This window comes from Epinephelus lanceolatus, chromosome 10 (assembly GCF_041903045.1).
Source record: "Epinephelus lanceolatus isolate andai-2023 chromosome 10, ASM4190304v1, whole genome shotgun sequence".
NCBI classification, from domain to species: Eukaryota; Metazoa; Chordata; class Actinopteri; order Perciformes; family Serranidae; genus Epinephelus; species Epinephelus lanceolatus.
The window spans coordinates 32,363,100-32,383,814 of record NC_135743.1 but is presented as its reverse complement, the minus strand read 5'-3'; the positions used below and the strand labels follow the sequence as shown (position 1 = coordinate 32,383,814).

General features: G+C 43.2%; 1 protein-coding gene across 3 annotated transcripts in view; it reads left to right on the top strand.

Annotated features, from left to right (window-relative positions):
• LOC117266042 (zinc finger protein 516-like) overlaps positions 1–20,715 on the top strand; it is a 56,979-nt gene that overhangs the window by 21,427 nt on the left and 14,837 nt on the right. For all 3 annotated transcript variants that reach the window (XM_033640973.2, XM_033640974.2, XM_033640976.2), the window contains exons 2-3: positions 8,537–10,892; positions 15,600–16,973. In XM_033640973.2, the coding sequence (XP_033496864.2) occupies positions 9,143–10,892; positions 15,600–16,973 (3,124 nt within the window). In that variant the 5' untranslated portion in view covers positions 8,537–9,142. The remainder of the gene's footprint in view (positions 1–8,536; positions 10,893–15,599; positions 16,974–20,715) is intronic.

The window sequence follows — 20,715 nt, the reverse complement described above, 5'->3', positions numbered from 1 at the left end:
AACAGCAAAATAAAACGGTTATATCAGAAAGTGTGACAGTGTGAAAGACTGTTTGAGGTCACCGGTCTAATTACACTTCAGAGAGAGACTGATTCAGGTTCAGTTGCAGGGGTTGTTCGGGGGCTGCAGATGGATGGAGGAGTGCAGAGGAAGAGGAGTTAGGAGACAGGGAGAGTTTTGAGAACGGTGGACAGTCGACATGGAGTGAAAAGAGATGGAGGAGTTTCAATTTAGATTTCAATCGAACACTATTACCACGAGTGCCTCTTCTGCTTTGGCCGCGATTACACCAACAAGTTGTGGCGGCGCTTGTTTCACCTCTGCTCTTGATGTGTTTCTACTTCATGCTTCTCTGGCCCGTACTGCCTCTGCGTGTCTTTGATTTCAGTGTGAGGGAAGTGGTGGTTTTGCAGCCATTTGCATGGATCTGAACAGAAAACAATGCAACGTCTCGTCTTTTCTCAGGCACCATAGTAACTCTCTAAACGACTTGTTTAGAAATTAATCTTAAAAAGGTTCATAAAGGAATACTCCACCCATAAAATGACCATTCGTATATCAATTAGTCATGCCCTGTCACCTTGTATTTGTGAAGAAAAATTTGTTTTTCTCACATGCCTCCACAGAAAACAGCAAACATTGATTTATTGATTGATCGAGGACCACGTTTAACATCAGCAAATCCATGTCAAAACATGCACTGTCACTCAATTTGTGCAGTACAATCCCAGTGTCAGTTATCCAGATGAAGCTCTGTACTTCCCAAAGACATACATTGTCACTAAACTCTTACTGTTTAAAACTGAACTGAAAGTGAAACATATCTTTGCTGTCTTAAAAGCCAGATGCTAGGACTAAGTTTTTTTAGTGAAAATGCTTGTGTTTGGGTACTGTGCATGCAACCGGATAAATGAGCTTTGAAAAACGTGGTCCCCAATCAATCGATGAATCAATATGTTCGCCGTTTTTCATTGAGGCATGCGTGAAGAACAAAGTTTAGTTCACAAATTTAAGGTAACATGGCATAACTAATTGATATACAAATGGTCATTTTGTAGGTAAAGTATTCCTTTAAATGTCTATCCCCATACGGAAAATGAGCCAGATCCTGCTACATAAGCATATTTTGATCGCTTCTACATCTACTCTAGTAGTTTTGGATTAAGATTTATGGTTAGATTAAGGTGTAGGTCACAGTTAGGAGATGAAGGATTAAAACCAGCAATCCTAAACAAGAAGAGCTTATCGTTAAAAATTCTAAGGCACTTTAGATCATAGTCTACGTTGCACAGTGACAGGAGATCTCAATGTGTGTGTGTATATGTGTGTGTGTTAGGAATGCTGCTGTGGTGCAGGAGGAGGAGGAGGAGGAGGGGGGGGGGGGGGGGGGGGACTCTATGGGCAGGAGCACCCAGGGGTTAACGAGCGGTGTGAGAAAAACAGGCAGAGTTTGAGGAGGAGGGGGGCAGGGAGGCGCGCTCATACACACACACATGAACACACACACATGCACACCGAGTCTCAGAGGAAGCTGAAGATGGCTGGGGCCCATGGGAGCATGTAGCTTTTAACAGAGCTAAATGATAGCAGCAGGTATCACTCTTTGTTGATCAGTGTAATGTATAAAGCAATGCAAAAAGGAAAAGTTTCTAAATTTGTTATCGACAGATAAATGCACCGTTTAGTTCTGGAAATGGTGACAGATTGTTTTTTTTGTAAAGTCTCATTTAAACTCATTTTGAAACTTGTGTCCTCTCTATTCAAAGATCCAAAAAAGATGATCAGAAAACACACAATAGGACTAAGTGACACAGTGCGACAGTCAGAGAGCAACTTGCAGGTGCACATCAGTCATATTGAAGACCAGTGATTGTAAACAGTAGCTGTTTCTGTCAAACTCCCAACATTTATAACAAAGTGTTTAGCTGATGTGTAATGTACTCTATACGGCTGAGAACCGTCCCCTTCTCCTCCTGACCCGTCCATTAATCCCACTAGCATGGACCGGTCACCAAAATGTAACGTGACAGTATTGACCCAAACACCTGCCACTTCCTACACACACACACATACACACACAGAGACCCAGTGGACTCCTTTCTATCCAAACTCCCTTCTCACGCAAATAGAGTAGGCAGGCAGGATCCCTTCTCAGCCTATTTATCAGAGTGGGGGGGGTGGGGGGGTGTTGAGAAGGGACAGACAGCGTGGACCCCCTCTATTGTTCTGGCTGGGTTTAAGGGATGGGGGGAGCAGGGATGGAACTAGGGATAGGATGGGAATTGGAGACCCCAACAATGCCACAAAACCCCCCACTGCTCTCCCTGCTTATGAGCATGACCTGCTCTGACAGACCAGGAACGAGAGGGAAACTAGACCAAAACTATAACATAACTCAGCCCAGAGTGAAACCAATCAAACCTAAACTGCTCCTACATTAGAGTACAAGTGAGGTCAAACTAGACAGGGGTCACATCAAACTACAGCCAAACTAGCAAACCTCATAAGATAAGATCCTGTCATATTTTTTCCTTGTGTATACTTATACAGAGTCAAACAAAAATGACTCAAATGTGCACCGTGTCACCAGAATCAGTCATACCTCAGCCAAAACCACAGTCAAAATTAGAGCTAAAATTGAGTCACAATTGTGAAAAAAGAGCCACATTTGAGTCAGACTTATTGAGCTGCCGGTCTAGACACAATCTGGAGTCAGAATCGACCTAAATCTGTGAGCAGCCTGCACAAAACTGAACCAAAAACTGACATAACACACAGCTGCACCACATCCATCTACATATAGTCTCTAAAGAGTTGCATGCGTACACAGATGCATACATGGTCAGATGTGGTTACATGCAAGTATGTGAGTACTGTACATAAATTTAAACAGTGCAGTAATAACAATGTAGGGATAATGTACACATGCAAAATCTTTTGAAATACATTGTAAAAATACTTGAAAGTGTCATTTACCTCTAAACACGTGTGGTGTTTTTCAAAGTGACTAAATGGGATGTAACTGAACCTACAGTACTCTGCAGCAGTTGAAGCAGAATGTTACCTGTCAGTCACAAAGTTTGCGAAAAGCTTCTTTTGTGCACCACAGCTGACACATTGTCACCCTAAAAATGTCTTCAAGCTCCAATGTATGTGTGTTTTGCAAACAGCCTGTAGGTGTCTGAGCGTTTGTGTGTGTGTGTGTGTGTGTGTGTGTGTGCATCCAGCTGTATTTTACCCCTCTCTTTCTCTTCATGGTGGAGCTTGCAGCAGACCTCTTTGTCTGCCGGTTTAGAGCAGGGTGTGAGGTGAAGAGCAGTTTGTTCATAATGGATTATTGATTGGTCTGAGAATACACTGGCTCTGCACTGTGTGTGTTGTTTGTGTGTGTGTGTGTGTGTGTGTGTGTGTGTGTGTGTGTGTGTGTGTGTGTGTTTAAGACTCCATACCATCCCCTCTGTCCCACTCTGAGCACTGAATGTCTCCACTTTATGAGCAACTGAACAGAGGATAGCAAGGTTTTTTGTAAAGTGCTCTCTGTATGTTATGCTCCGTGAAGCAACGTGTGTGCGCGCGCGCGCGTGTGTGAGCAGTTCTCTGTATGGGCCGTTAAGCTCTCAATGCTGCCTGTATGAAACAGTGTTAAAAGCCCACAGTGTGCACATATAGACTTTCAAAAGATGTGTGTGGACAACATTAAAAGCCCCCTCTGTTTTGCTTCTTGATTCCTCAGTTCCCCTGCATGTATGCATGAGTGTGTGTGTGTGTGTGTGTGTGTGTGTGTGTGTGTGTGTGCATTTAAACAAGAGGTCCACTCTTTATTTTCCCCGGCTGTGTATTTTTTTCTTAACCTCTATTGCTCGTCTCTGCGCTCTCTCCGTGTGGGAGGGAGGCAGAGCCCATCACAGCTGAAGGATGTCCCACACGAGAACGACCTACAGTCATTATCAGTGATAAGGTGACAGCGTGAGTGAGTCAGTGTGTTATGAAAGCCAATCTCCGCACCCTTGGGTGCAGGAGATTTGTGTCATGGCTGCCTCTGAGATGATTGCCATGATGAAGGTGCTTCCTGGCTGGATGACAGTGTTTTCCATCACAGAGGAGCAAAACAGCGAGGCCTAGCACCTTCTGCGAAAGCTTTGCATGACTCTTTGTTCAAATGCTCTTTAAATAGTAGACTGCAGTGCTTCTGTTTTGTAACCGAATTTGAATACTTTTTTTAAATTTTTTTTTTTAAATATTGTTGCACCAAATGTGATGTGTGAGCTGGATTTGTGGCCTCTAGAGGGGGCAATTGAGCAGACTGCAATAATGATTAGCACAGAAAAAGTCAAACATACCACTTAGTTTTGAGCTTGATTATTTTTGTCCTAAACCTGTTGACAGGTTTTTAGTTGCTTCATTTAAAGAGACAGAAAGGCAAAAAAAAATATACTTCATGTTTGGTGTTTTGCACTGTCTCATGACGGTAGTATTGATGTTAATCTTAGTTTTTAAGTTCTGGCCTTGTGACAGCACTAATGTGTGAAACAAGAACAGTGTTACAGCTATAAGCAGGTTCTCTGCTTGCCTGCACGCACTGTTAGACACTGTTTGTTTCAAGACTCACTCCAGATGTGAACCTCAGGAGTCTCTGGAACAGAAATAGCCAGGCTGCTGTGAAAAGGTTGTGTATGGGATGGGAAAATAAGAGTGGATTTCCTCCTCTTGCGGGACCTCAGCCGCTTCGGTTCAGCGTTCAAAAAGCAGAACAGCAGAGGTTGAGCATGCATGGAAGGAGGGGGAAAAAGAACAGTTTGTTTTTGTTTGACACAGCAGTCATTATCAGCTGAGTGTAGGCCTGCACTCACTCCCAGTGACTCATGGTAGGGCAGCTTAAGTGTCCAATAATGGCATGTGTCTGATATCAGACCAGTGACGGTCCTAACTATGGTTGGACTGGTCTTAAGTGTTAAAAGGTGATCATTTTCCTGCAAGACAAAAAGACAATTCAGTTCAGCTACTCACATTATCTCCACTTTTATTAATCTCTGTGTGTCTTTGTGTTTGAGAGGCTCGTTAGCTGAAAGATGTCAGTGGCTACCATTTTGGTCTTTAACAGAGCTTTGATGCCTCTTCTCTTTTTTGATGACTGAGATGATTGCTAATCTTGTCCATCTCTCCTGGACGGTTCCTCCACCCTTAAGCCAATTTGTCATTTTTCCCCCCTTTGCCTCTATGGCGAGGAGCCTGTATTGTTTCCCTTCTGGTGGTTAATCTTATTACATTTCAATTTGCACATACGACTGTCTGGTGGATGACAGGCTTACTGTTGAATAGTCTCAACCCCCCCGGCCCTCCTGACCCCCAATCAGCAAGGCCATTTAAACAGGAAATAAGATTATTATCCTCTGTTTTTAGCGCCAGAACTGGAAGAAACTACTAAGTATTAATGAGTAACATTAGGATGTGGAGGCAGAGAGCAGATGGAACAGATGGAGGAGAAAACTATAGTGGATGGATAGACAGGGGTTGTGTTCCTTAGTTTGCTGATTTATGTCCAACATCACCTGATTGTCTATCATGCCATGTGTTGGACGCAATTTTCTCAAGAATTGTTGTTCCTCATTCAAGCCTTTCCTTTATCTCTAATCTTTTCAGAGAAGCTCATAAAGTCATGAAATGAACTCAGTCAGATCTGAGGTATTTATACAGTCATAAACAGTTTATGAATATAGTATGTTACTGAGGCACATAAGTCCCACCAAACACTGTACCTGTGTGAATATAATAGCCTGTAACAATGTAGTCATTGTGTTAAAATAATTCAAACTGAAAACCACACACTGGTTTTCTGAGTCATGTGATTGCAGGAGGCACACAGATCACAACCATGACAATAATGCATGCAATACAAATTCCAATACTTGTAAAAACAAAACGACAATGCTGACATGCTAATGTTTAGCAGGTATAACATTTACCATGTGCACCATCTTAGTGTAGCATGTTAGCATGCTAACATTTTGATTTAGAACCGAAAACATAAATTAGAGCTGAGACTGATGCGAATGTCATTAGTTTTGCAGGTATTTTGTCTTAAACCAAAGTATTGGACAAATTGAAATTTCAACCTGATGATACCTCTAGATGAAAAGTCAGGAGATCACTTAAGTGATTATAATTCATCCCAAAGTTGACATTAATGTCTATACCAAATTTTAGGGCAATCCATCCAATACTCGTTGAGACATTTTACTCACAACCACAAATGTGAAGCCAAGCGTCAGCCTTTGGGGCTGAGAAATGATGCAGAACTCGAGACCACAAACCAATAGGTGATGTTACAGTAGCTACATCCGTTACTTTATACATATGTCTATGCATGATCCTCAGAGTGGTGCTAGAGGATAAGTCAGGGATTACCTAAGTCAGTATTCATCCCCTAGAACCTTTGAATGCCTGCCAAATTTTATGCCAATCTGTCATGGAGAGTGAGATATTTAACAGAATATGTCAAAACGTTGACCTGCTGGTGACACTAAAGGAAAATTTAGGAGATCACCAAAGCCATAAGGGTTCTTCCGCTGGGGAACACGAATGTATGTAGAAGATTTTATGGCAGTCCATCAAGTATCTTAGCCTGGAACAAAGTGGTGGACCAACTGACCAACAGAATGTCACTAACATCCATAGAGTGACACCGCTAATGTGGCTAAAAAATGTATAAGGTACAAGTTTTGAAATGTAAGCAGATATAGTGAGGCTCTATCCTTTTTTTTTAAGTCAACATTGATAAAGCCTTGCATGTTATATTTAGACAGAAAAAAGGTCTTGATCTGAAAATACATTTTGTTTCAAAGTAATGTCAGCCACAGCTGCACTATTGGCTGGAACAGCACTTGTTAGCTGGGAGCCTGAGCTTACTAAGCACTCCAGGAGGAAGCATGGTGAACCATTGAGGGCGCGCTGATTTCAATAGCATAAATCATTCCAGATAGATAGGTGGCTCTGGCGCAGGGTAGTCATTTTCAGTACGAGAGTTTAAGACATATGATTGTTCTTGTGCTAACTTCCCTCCTCCACTACCTTATCCTCTTATGATTATGATCAATTATCCACTTATAATTAGAGCCTGGCAGTAACTCAGCTTATGGGCTCTGGCACTTTATATAATAGCCTGTAATAATGCTGTCAGTCACATTTCATATAGTCCACACTTTCAGGCTCTAGCATCTGCTGAAATTAGTACTCCAGTAAGAAATGTGTCAGTTTAATCAACAAAGCTGGAACAGAAAGAGGTCTTTTGTAATGATAGTATCGATGAGCTGAGAGGGAGAAAAGAATAAAGATGTGATTTAACTTGAGTGATGACGTGAGAGTGATTAAGACTTTGCAACAAGGTATACTATTAATAGGTCATAATAAAGAAAGGTGGTGAAAACATTTGACAAGTTTGACATATGTAATACAATACAGTTCATTATACGTATATAAATTACAAGCAGATTTTAAGGTTTCAAAACAACAGTAAACAAGCAAACTAACAGAAAAACTGTTAAAATATGCAAATTATTCCACCTATTGAAAATACATTAAGTATGAAATGAGTGCACACTGTTTACTTTCTTCTCTTATCACCCTCTCTGTTTCTCTTTCTGTTTGACTCTCTCACCCGACCCCATTCAACTCCAGTTTGAGAAATAGAGCAAAGCAAACTGTCTGAAGAGCCACTTCCTGTTGTGTACTTAAGATCCCTGTCATGTGATAGTGTCAGTTGAGGCGGGTGCGTGAGGCCAGTATGGGGAGGGAATATGGTGGCACTGCTGATCTTGCTGATGTGAACACAGCACCCCCCCCCCCAACTCCACCACCCCCGCACCCTGATTGTGTAAAGTGTCGACTCAGCCAGTGTGGCGTCAGAGCCCTGCACGACTCGTGCACAACCACAACACACACATGCACGTGCATAGTGTCAGTGCACAGTGTAAGCTACAGATACATAGAAGATTGTATCCCTGATAATTCCCCATCTACACTCAGTTTTTACTGATATAATCTTTGGCAAATTTGAAATCATACAGGTTACAATGAATTTGAGGATTAAAGGAGTAAACAAACAAATTTGTGAATAAATACGTGTCTTGCTTGATTTTGATTATCACACTCAGTGATTTTGTGTAAAGTGAATCTATAAAACACCTTCAGTCATAAGTTGCTTGTGTGTTAGCGCTTGCAGTCGTGCCTGAAAAGCGCAAATGTACGTGTTTCAATATGTATCATGGATGTTATTCTATTTCTGTTGGTGGTTTCCCTTATGATGATCCCCAACCCGAGGTCTTGCTTTTTAATTCATGGCAACATTACTACAGAATCATATGCAAATCTTTATGACACATACCGTCCTCCTACTGTGGCAAGCATAGCCGTGTATGCAAATGGTAACTGAGTGTGTATGAAAACTGAAAGTGCCTTTGAAGTAGATTGGCTTTACTTACATGTTCTGTGTCTCTTTTCTCACCTTCTTCCCCACTTTGTCTCTTTCTTTCATTCTCAGGTGAATGATACACAGCATGTGCAAGCCGTGTTAAACAGAGCTCACTGTTTCATGACCTGGAAGCTGCTAATATGCTTGAAAAATGAAGAGAAACCAATAAAATGAAGAAAGGAAGTGTGGTTGGATAGCAACTCTGATGAAAAGACCTCTCAGAACATCCATCCACGGACAATGATGACCTGGAATTGACTGAAAACCTTCCTTTTATTCGGAGAAAGAGATTAGAGTTAAATCTCACTCATGATTTATTTGCTGGGGCTTATTTACCCTGCAAAAGAGTTCACATTTGATGCATGTGTCTGAATAAATGATAAAGCTACATGCATTGCTTTCTGTGGTGCCAGAGGCACACAGATAGTTTGATTCACTTATTCATTGACAGCACTAGATGAAGATGGATAGATGGTGTTGTATCCAGTAACTGGAGAGTGCTAAATGAGCTGCTGTGTAAGCAGCTTGATCTCTGTATGATTGAAGGCAGATAGCATTTTAACTGACCACCAAAGGTGCAGTAGACATCCCTAGATGTTTAACTGCAGATAGCAGTAGTTTCTGTTTTTTTGAGCTTGTGAAAGGCCAGGTAGACAGGGAAGTTTATTTCGTACAATGAATACTAGAGAGCGTGTGGAGGTGATGGAGACACGGGCGGGAGTTCAGAAGGAGAAGCTGATTGGAGACCAGGTCAACCCTGGTAAAGAGGTTGAGGGTGAGGATGACAAAATCCCTGGGTCTTTCGACTGCAACGTTTGTGGACGCAGCTTCCCGTTCCTCAGCTCTTTGTCGCAACATATGAGACGCCACACTGGTGCGCGCCCTTACAAATGCCCTTACTGTGACCACAGGGCCTCTCAGAAGGGCAACCTCAAAGTTCACATCCGCAGCCACAAACTGGGCACGCTCTCTACCCACCACTCCAATGAGGACGTAGAGGGTGGTGCAGAGGAGGAGGAGATGAGTGTTTCAGAGGGTCTTGATGGAGGTACGAGTCCAACTAAGAGCAGCTCAGCCTGTAACCGGATGATCAATGGGGATAGTGGTGAGGAGAGTCGGAGGAAAGTGCCTGGGAGGAGCATGAAAAGAGAGAAGTCTGTTACCGACCAGAGGCCTTACTGTTGCCGACTGTGTGGCTACGAGGCCCAACGAGAAGATCAGCTCCTGAGCCATATTGAAAAGGTCCACATAACAGCAGACGCAGAGGAGGAGACCCCTGTCAAGGAAGAGGCTGTGCCTGAACCTGATGCCATCCAACCCCAGAGTGATGGGACCTTCCCCTGCGAGACTTGTGGCCAGGTCTTTTCCCAGGCATGGTTTCTCAAGTCACACATGAAGAAACATGCAGGGATTCTTGACCACTGCTGTCGGATTTGTGGAAGACGGTTCCGTGAAGCTTGGTTTCTCAAATCACACATGAAAACGCACAACACCAAATCCAGGTCACGGTCAAAAGCAGATTCCACTGAGCATCCTGCCACCATCAATGACGTTGCCCAGGATCCTGAAATTGTCACAGGCTCTGTTACATCCATCTATCAAATGTGTTCCAAATGTGGGAACCTATTTCATAACAAGGAGAGCCTGAGGGCCCATGATAAAATCCATAGTTTCGGCTATGGCAGGAAATCCCAGAGCCAGTGCAGTCTCAGTGATGATGAGGACTCACCAGCTGCAAAGAGACGTTACCTTGACTACTTAAACCTTCAACCTGTTGTGAAGACCCTGGATGAAGAGAAGGAGAATGAGAAGAAGATGCTAGGTCAAAGAATCCCTGAGTTAGATCCAGTTTGCAGCTACCAGGCCTGGCAATTAGCTACTAAAGGAAGGGTTGTTGAGCCAGTGGAGCAGAGTTACAAAGCCTCCTGTGGGGGAGGAAGTATGGGAGAGGAGGCTCTCGCTGGAGCTGCTGTTGTTTTTGAGAAAGAGAGCAGCCGTTATGTCCTGCAAGGTCAAGAGAAACGCAGCTCCGGGCGCCGCAGCAGCTCTGGTTTGGGAAGCCATGCTTCTTCAGGGGATCGCACACCGGAGAGCCTCAGCGACTCTGAGTACCGGCCTTCGTCTCGCCAGGACCGACGGCGACCATCCTCCTCCAAGTCTAATGAATGCTTTGAGTGTGGGAAGGTGTTTCGCAGTCGTCATCAGATGATGGTTCACCAGCGAGTCCACAGGAAGGATGGAGGTCGAGCATCCGTGGGAGACAAGGAAAGAACTGCAAGAGACGACAGATGGGGTTCCACCAGCGACCCTGAGTCAGGCTCCCCTAGCCGCCCCAGCACCCCGGGGTATGGAGACTCTCCACCAGCATCTGCCCTTGGAGACCAGGCCTCAGAGATGGGTACTGCAAATTCTGGAGAGATTGCAGGTTGGTCCAAAACTTCTTTCATTGGTTTTGTCCTGTATTTTGCCTTGTACTGATATGAAATGATAATCTATAATCTGAGGAGGGCACTGCAGTGGAATATTGGGAAATGATTGATCCTCAGTTATTGTAGCTAAGTCAAACATGCTTGATAAAAAGAAACATGGTGATGCCAGTTCTGGTGCTGCAGTGTTATTAGTTAGCTTCTGAGAGTCAGGTAATATAGCTTCAAGACACTGACAGCAAGGACTACAGTATGAGATGGTAGGATTCATCATGTTAACAGTTATGAATGAGGCAAAATGATACAAATTGAGGCTTCTTGTCTCAACAAAAAGGGATGAGTAGGGACTCAGGATGACAAGACTATCAGTCATCATTGCTCCTGCACTGCTGGGTATGTGTCCCCCTTTCCCCTACTGGGGATCACTAAGTACTCTATTAATTTATTAGTGAAGTCAGACCATGGTGCTGACCTAATGTTAGTATCTATTTACTGCAGAAAGTTACTTTAGGTCAGCATGTAGCCTTACAGGGATAATATAAACAAAAGAACCTTAGACTTGATGTTTTCTGTCTAAGGGTAATTCATGTCATCTTTAAAATATGTCAGCAACCAACTTACCTGTTCTTTCCCAAAGCTTGTTAACGTTAACACAGGAATAAGGAATGAAGCAAACCTAGCTGATGTTGTTAATCTGACATTAGGTTAACTTCTCTCCAGGTAGGTACACGTTAGCAGAGACTGTTGATAAACCGAAATGGCTCACTTAAGAAAACCAGCGAAAGTCCTGAGTCTGTTCATTCCAATGGGAAAAGTAAACATGAGTACAGATTAAGTGTTCCCTTTAACCCGTAGTCACTAAAGTAAATAGCCTATTGGGACCATTTTCACAAGCCCCAACCCTTTTAGACATTCTTACGTGAAAATGGCATTATTCCAGACACACGAGGAGGAGAAAATTAACTGTACGATACATGTCTCTGTTTCAGCAACATAATCTCGCAAGATCTGGCAACCACTGACAAGATCTTACACTTGGTTGATATCAGACATTAAGCTAGCAGATAAAAACAATTGGCACAATAAGGAACAAACATTGAATTTGTAGTGTATATAGTGTTTTATTGTTTTGAATCTGATTTCATCCATACACACATTTATTACACTTCCAAATGAGGTTGGGGTATGCGTAGGAGAGACAACCATGCCTACTTAGGAAACAGGAAGTGTATACCATTTCGTACCATCGGCTCAGCTTGTAATAGGGTATCTTCTGTTATAGAGTATCTTTGACGTTAGCTAGCCAGCTAGCGTTTTGCTAACAATAGCTTAACTTAAGATGAGACAATGTAATGTGTCTGTAAAGCTTGTGACAGTCCCCCAACCACATCTTTGAACTATCTTCAAAATTTGGTTTTATTTTTAACAGACAAGCGTCGTGCATACATGTCTAAGTATAACAGGAAAGGGGAAAGTTGACTGAGGTCCTGTTGTGTTCCAAGCTCTACTGCTATTGGAGCACTGAGAGAAAAGAGGCAGGACTGAGGAAGAGCTAATTGCAGCGTAATTTTCCATCTCAATCATTCGGTCACATGTACTTTTGGCTGTAAGTCCATGTACTTTTGGCTGTAAGTCAAAAAATGTATGCCATGGCCTTGAAAATCCCTTTGTTGCTGTTTTGGTCATGCTTAGGACCACCATTGCAAAGTGAGTAGGCCTATTCTTATTGTCTTTTTAAGATACTGACTCAACTTTCCAGCATAACAATAGAAAACTGTAAATGCCATTTAAGTAAATGAATGGTACATTCACCAGTTCACTAATAGAAGAACGCTCTGCTGATTTTCAGTGGCAGAAATGACTGCAGCCCTTTTCAAGCCTCCCACTCCAGGCCTCTGACTCTGTCACTCTGTAGTAAACATCTGTTGATGAAATGTGCTTTGTGTAGGTGCAGCTCCTCAGCTCAGCCTCTATGGAGAGGGAACTGGAGCCACCGTGTGGCTAAAAGTCAGAATGACATCTGAATTTAGCTCTTCTATAGAGTGCTGCACACAAATACTATCAAATATGGTCAATAAACTTTAACTGCCACTGAAAGTTCTGTTTACAACAGTGTAATTATTTTGTATCACAGAGCAATAAAGCTAACAGTTAAGTGAAACTTTGTGCCTTTCAGTGGCATGTCAGCCGAGGAGATGGCATTTTTGGAATGCCTATCATTTTTTTCACCTCCACAACCAATAAACACTGCCGAGCAAAAAAAGAAAACCCACGTATGCAAGGGCAAAACACCCATAATCATCTTAAACGAAGGACTCCTGTGTACACAGTTTGTCAGAGCTCTCTGGTCTTTGTCTTTTAACTTTCAACCTCACTGGGGACTCTGTTTGTACAGGTTAGGATAGTGGATGGTAAAGAATTGTAGTGATTGCTTCCATTCCTCCCTGTTAGTACAGACATTCAAAAATAGCAGTAACATTTCTTCAGGCCTGATCGAGCTGTGTGCTATTTCAGGTCTTCCTGTCTCAGGAAACTCCCCTCACCCCCCTTATCTGTGTGTGAATATGTCTTTTGCTCTCCTTTTCATGTCTTCACCATGGAAATCTGTCTCCATGTTTCCTTTTTGTATTTACTGAGGTTGTTTATTGTATAACAACTGATTAGTTATGAAACACAATAACAGTCCTGTGTTCTAGCAGTTACAGGCGTGGTTAACTTCCTTTATAGTAATAAATGTGCTGTATAGCGTTCACTCTCTTCCAGCCCACCGGCATCCTGGTGTCTGCTTTCAGAAATTGTATGTGGGATACAGGATCTTTCTAGCTCAATATACACAAATGTATATAACAGACACAAAACCTGCAACATCAAGAAGCATGGTTCTTTGCTATTATTTGATTAATTCTGTTAACATTTGTGACAAAGCCAATCATGTGATAATAGGCCTATATATAAAATGTATAAGAACTCAGCATTTACCAAAAGATTATTCTTGTCAGGATCTAAAGTCTTCTGTCCGTCTATCCATCGTCTTTCTCGGTACCTTTCCCCCTTGTGTCCCCTCTGACTCTTCCCTAATCTCTAAGGTTACCTCCTGTCACACTTCCACTGTCACTCATCCACTCCTCTTACCATTGAGCCAGCCAGGCTGCCCGATGTCTGAGGGATTGGTTATTTATAGAGTCACCTCCCGATGGAGAGGGATGCAGGCAGTGGGGAAAGAGACACTCAGAGGACGCTTTAGTCGCAAATACTCTGATGTCCCTTTCAGCCATTTAGGTACTTTTTTGGAATGCAAATGAGAAGTGACAGTGTACAAGCACATACTGACATGATCATCAGCTCTGAGTAGTTAGAGATTATAGACTGATGCTTCCTTTGGAAGGGCACTAAGAATATTTTGGGTATAAAACCATGTATAATCAGGATATTCAGTCGCTTACTTTGAATCCTCTGACTCTGACTGGTCAATAATTAATTAATGAAAGACCAATATCAGCCTGATAAACAGGACACATCAGTCTAACCACCCTCCCTACTAGACTACCCAGCCCCGGGGCTTCACCTTGGCAGAGTCTGAGCTGTGTGTGTTGGCCAGTGTTGCCAACAGGAAGCCAAATGAAAAACAGATGGCAGGTTACTGGTGTTATTGTGAAAAAGGGGAGGTGTGGTGGGGAGTAATATAATGTGCTACTTACAGAATCTGATCTGTGGAATAGTTTGCATGTATGTGGGTGTAAGGTGATATCATGCATCTGTGACCCAGGTGCTGTCTAGTTTTACAGTTCATGTTCAAAACCTTTGTGTTCCAACAATTTCAATGTTTTCTGTAAATTAATGTGTAACAATAATAATAATTTACATCCACTGGCAATACAAATACTTCTACTCCATAATCCTTATTTTTATTTATATCTTTAATTCTCTGAATTCCTGAAACTGAACACTGGGAGATCCAAAGTTCTCCTGACACAACATTTAAATTCACTTGTAAAGAAAGATGGGTCACAGACGCCATCTTGTGGGGAATTCATAGAGTTACACTTCAAGAATCAGTGATATTGACTCAATACAGTAAATGTGCAATATTATGGGATTACAGCACAGGAGCATCACAGTGAATGAACCATCGTTTGAGATTATGCAACCCATATAATATTCAGTTTGTTAAATCTGTCAAAATATGTTTATTCAACTCTATTACACTGTTTGATATCATGGTGTCATTGTTTCACACACCATAGACCATAATACATTCCAACCATTACTGTAGAGATGAATCAACACTTCTCTGAGGCATTTTAATATCTGAACATGATAACCTTAAGGAAAATGCTTATCTTTATACATTCTCACTGTCTGTTGTTGAACAAATATCAAATCCTTGAAACAATATTGAAATGACTTAATATAAGTGTGCATTGTTTATGTTTATGTTGATATGGTCATTGTCCTTGTAATAGTTGAAGTAATAATTTTATTTCAGTTTTTATTTACATGTGATATGTTCACATGTGAACTGAATAAGGATAAATGGGAATGCTGGCCAGTACTGCAGCCTGGTGGCTGCTCAGCAGAACTACATCTGGATAGAACATAATGAATCTGGCACAGTGAGCTGTAGGAGTGAGCTCAGCTGGTAGTGTAATCCTAAAGGTTTACTTAGCAGTTATTGACCTTTATGTTGTCATTCCTTTTCTCTACAGATGAGAAGCCTTACATCTGCAGCCTCTGTGACTTTGTCACCACAGAGTTGCAGGCCTACTTGACTCATGTTCGTGTCCAACACCCGGCTGCCCCCGGAGACAGACCCAGCCCAATACCCAGCCCGAGCTCCAGCTCGGACAGAGGCACCCCAAGTGGATATCCCAAGCTGAAGAAAGCTCTTCTCCAGGGGTTGAACAACTCTGCATCCCCTCCAGCTTACCTTTCAGCTCGATCCTCCCAGCTCAATCCCAGTTTGACCCCTGTGGATCTATGTGTGAGGGCTGAGGGCTGCAGGGGCATAATCTCTCTAACCCAAGACAGGAAGAGCCTCCCTAGCCACAAGTGCTCTTTCTGCTCCCACTCCACTCGCTACCCTGAGGTACTCTGGATGCACCAGACTGTGGCTCACCGCATCAACAGCAGTAGCTCCAATCTGGCTCCTAAGTGGGCCCTGAAAAACAACTCCAAGGGCTCCAGAGACAGCTTACTATCCTTCAAGAGACGCACTGGTCCCCCGCCAGTTCTGGAAGGAAAGGAGTGTCCACCGCTGCCTCCGCTGATGCGTGCCCAACGTACCCGGCCCCCAACCTACTCCAGTGAGGTTCTAAAGAAGAGCAGGCCAGCCAGTCAGGCAGCCATGCCATCATCATCATCATCATTATCATCATCATCATCATCCTCTACCCCCTCCTCCTCATTCTCCCGGGGCTCCTCATCCACCTCAGGCAACCAAGCTGCAAGGGTCCCCGTCCGGCCAAGCAGCAGCAACAACAGCAGCAGCAGCAGCAGCAGCAGTGTCAGACACATGGAGGACCAGAGTCATCAGTCTCGCTTCAGACCCAAAGTGGACATGTATCCTCGGGGAGGCTCATCATCTTCCTCCAGCTCTTTGGAGAAGAGCACTGCTGCCCTCTCACGCTCCTCAGTCCCAAGCCCCAGCTCTGCGACTGCATCCCGTGTGTCTGACCGCTATTTAATGCCTCAAGAGGGCCTTGGCTTCATGCTGTCCAGCAAACATGGCCTTGCAGAGTACAGCCGAGCTAGGGGCTCCCCTCATCAGCCACTTCCCAACTCCCATAGCCAGAACCGGGCCAACGCTACGAGGCCCAGCACCATCACCCACAGCTCCACGGCAGGACACAACTACGGAGCCTCCCAGGCACATGGAGGCACTCTGCTGAATTCTTCCTCCTCCTCCTCCTCCTCTTCCTCTTTGCCGTCAGAAACTCGTGGAGATGTGAAGCAGGAGCAAATTGCAGAGACACCTGAGATGCCAACTGACATCCTTAGCTTCCTCAAAAACTACAACCCCCATGAACTGGCTGCCCTCTACCACCGCTGGGGTGCGGCCAATACACTGCTGGATCCCACAGGTAGGGAGCAATTTCAATTTTTGTTCAATTTGTTGACTTGTTGACAAATGTATTTGGTAAAATTTGCAGCAACACAATGCTAAATAATGTTTTTTTGAGTCTTTGTAATACCACCAATCAGAATATGTTCTCTTGGAGAAAGTCCTGTGCAATCCCTCATCATCAGCTCACATACAAAATGCCCAGAGGATCTTTGCTTTGGAGAAAATGCCAAATGTCAGTAGTCGAAGAGAAATGGTACGCAGTGACTTGTCTTTAGCTGTCACGAGTAGAATTGCCTAAACTTGACAGGCTGAACCAGGAAATGACACCCAGATCCACACAGATCCACACTCAACGTATAAACCATATTCAGTTAGGTTTACATATTTATCCTCTCTAACACACGCTGACTCACTCTCTCGCACTAACTCGCCATCTGGCAGGAAGTGATTGACAGACACATACACTGCTCCATTCTGACAAGATTTTGAATAATAAAGAGGAGATCCATTAAACAGGCACACACATGTGCTTGCATGTTTGGGAGGTATGATTAAAGGCTGAATCTGGGGCAGCATGTGTGTCTGTGCATGTGTGTCCATATGTGCTTGGGTTTTTAGATGCAAAAGGATTGTGTGTGTGTGTGTGTGTGTGTGTGTGTGTGTGTGTGTGCTTTTATGTGAGAGACGTGAGAGAACCTTTGCTGCTCTCAGGTCTGCAAGGCATGCCTAGTCTCCAGCTCCACTCTCCCAGCAAGCTGTCACAAACTGTTTAGGTCACGGCTCTGCCTGACGAGAGACTCGTACAGATGCGAATGGAGGGAGGCAAAACAGAGAGAGAGGGAAAATAAGAGGCAAAGAGAGAGATGAGACAGAATAATTACCCCACCAGCTGCTTTGGAAATGGTCATTACCGAACACGCGTATTATTTGCCCATTTTCAGCTGTGTCTCTAAGGTCAAGTGGGGCTGTATGGAGCCAGGGGTCAAAGACAACAGCCCCAAAGCAGACGCATGACATCGCTGTCACCCGTCCAGGCTCATATCGTCACGATCCGCCTTAGCCCTTTGAGTCACATGCTATAAAGTGACCTTTTTTGAGCAACTGAGTCTTTCTCCTGTTTCTCTCTGTAACATGTGTATGAGTGTGTGTGTCTGCTTGTGTTTTTCGTCCAGCTCTGTCTTGTCTTTCATTAGTGCATCAGTGAGAAGGGCTGGCGGCCCACAGTAGAAGTAGAGTATCCAGAGGCCAGCAGTCGGGCTGCCAGAGACACTCTCTGTCACCTCCTCCGCCTCGCTGTCCTCCTTGTCCTGCTGCTCTAACACACACACCCCCACCACTTTCTACACGCACAAACACCAACTTACACACCACTATTGGGCACTGCCCAGGTGTATGCCAGCCCTTATGCTTGGGGTGTATGTGCAGTTAGACCCCCCCATCAACGAAAGCACCTCCAAACCCCCAGGCCTGTTATCTGTCAGCAGGAGAGGTCACAGGAGTGCATGTGTATGTGTTTGTGTGCATGAATGTGTGTGTGGTAGTCACAGTGTTGTGAAATGGATCTAACCATCTCTAAATCTTAAATCTTCTTTATATATCTTGCTGCTGTCCCTGTGGCTGCTCTGACCAAATTTATATGCACACCAGAAAACATGATTATGACATGACTGACAGGTTCTCTTGCTGTCTTAAATACAGTCATTCCAGTTTTCCTCACCCGATAACAGCAAGTTTCTTTATGCTGAATGGCCACTCTTTGAGCCAATCTCTGCATTCTGCCTGCTTCAGCAAACACATTAAGGCTTCATTTTCATTAACAATCAATTTCCAAGTGGCATTTTTAGTATATTGGCTCCATATAGTTTCAGAACTCCCATTAACTATATTGAGTAAAGAACTGTCAGGGTTTTTTTTTTGTTTTCAAATTGGACTGAAAATGATTAAAAACGAATGCCCAGCCGATACTAGTATTGATATCTGGGAAAATGGTTTTTTTTTAACCAACTTTTTATTAACGTCCAGTCTTGCAGTCTCGATACTGATCCCTTTGATTTGAAAAAAAGGTTGAGGTTTTGATTCTATGACAACAACATCTTGATATTAACATTAGCTAGGTAGCTAACCTAACGATGCTACATTACTACAGTGTTGACTACACAGTTAACAACAAGCTTACGATGCGCATGATGATAAAAGCACAAAACTCGCAAGCGACATTAATGAGTGTCTGGCCCATCTACTCACACAAATAGGCTTGTCTGTCTGTTGTGATAGTTTCTGACTGTCATATTATACAGTTGGGGATAGACAGTAGTGGCAGTAATGACACTAGAACTAGAAGTGCTTGGAGCATCCGCACAAAAAAAGCTGGAGTACTCAGTAAAAACTTGCTGGGCGCAGCGCTTTTTCTTTGGCCGCACGTGGTTACATAATGGATACACTCTCTTGTTATTGAGAACAATTGAAAAAAGATGCTGGCTCTTAAAAGAAAACGTTATGTGGACACAGGCCATAAGTGCTCTCTAGTGGACAAACTATGTGATGGCAAAACTTTTTCTAAATTCCCTCAACCCGAGTTTGGCATTTCTTTCTTCTCGGCTGACATATACATCCATAATATTTTTTCAGTGAGCTAATATTGGCTGATCTATGGGCCTGCTGATGTATTGATGTAGCTTTATTAAAAATATTTTTTTAAATTCTTAAACTGAATTTTGTTACCTGCAATTAACAGAAATTTGCTCTTGTTAAGAAATGTATTATATGTATTATATAGGGGGTTTCAATTAAAAAAAAAAATATGTAAAGGTCAATCAGTTCATCTCAGGTGGAATAACTTTACTGAAGTGTTGTAATAATACTGAATTATATATTACTTCAGTTTGCATAATTTCAGTTGTTTGAACAACAAGCTTAAATAAATTATAAGTTTTGCGTAAATTCTTACAGAGAAAAAAAGTTGTCACTTACAATGATGCAATCTTTTCCTCTCCTCCACTAAGAGACACACAGAAAAAACAGTCCTGATTTCTCAATTACTCGTGTCATGTCACATGACAGGATTTATGAGCTTTAAATATATCAAAATTCAACAAGTTTCTTTCAACATTTAAGGCCATTAACATGTTAATCTGACTTGTGCATGTAATGGGAGTGTTGTTGTGTCATGGTGTGTGTGTGTGTGTGTGTGTGTGTGTGTGTGTCTGTCTGTGTCGCCGGTGTGCACCACAACCTATGCCTCACATTCCTCCCTTGGACCAAACACACATATATACAACTCTTGAAGCACACACACATACAGACACACACACCTGACATGTGACACACGGGCAGCGGAGCGGGCACATCACAGCCGGGGCGTTTTAATTGCCTGTAATTTATGCGGTGTGTGTGTGTGCTGTGTGTGTCTGGCTGTCAGCCTCTGAGATGATGCTGTGTGACAGCTGCAGTCCAGCCCCTGGAGCTAGCCGCTCATAATGACACATTAGACATACTAATGATGCCTGCGCGAGTCCACTACTGACGCTACCTACCTCCACCGCTGCAGCCGTGGCTCTGTGCTTATGTACACCCACTCACTTTCTGCCCATTACTGACCTTTACGTCGTCATTCAATCTCTGCAAACACGTGGAAATGTCTTCTGCTTTGGAATAAACTCAGGCTGATGTCCACCTTTTCCACCACTCTCGATGTGAAATTGTACGTGGGACTTTAAAGCACACACTGGCCTTTAAATGTGAACATGTAACTTGTTTCC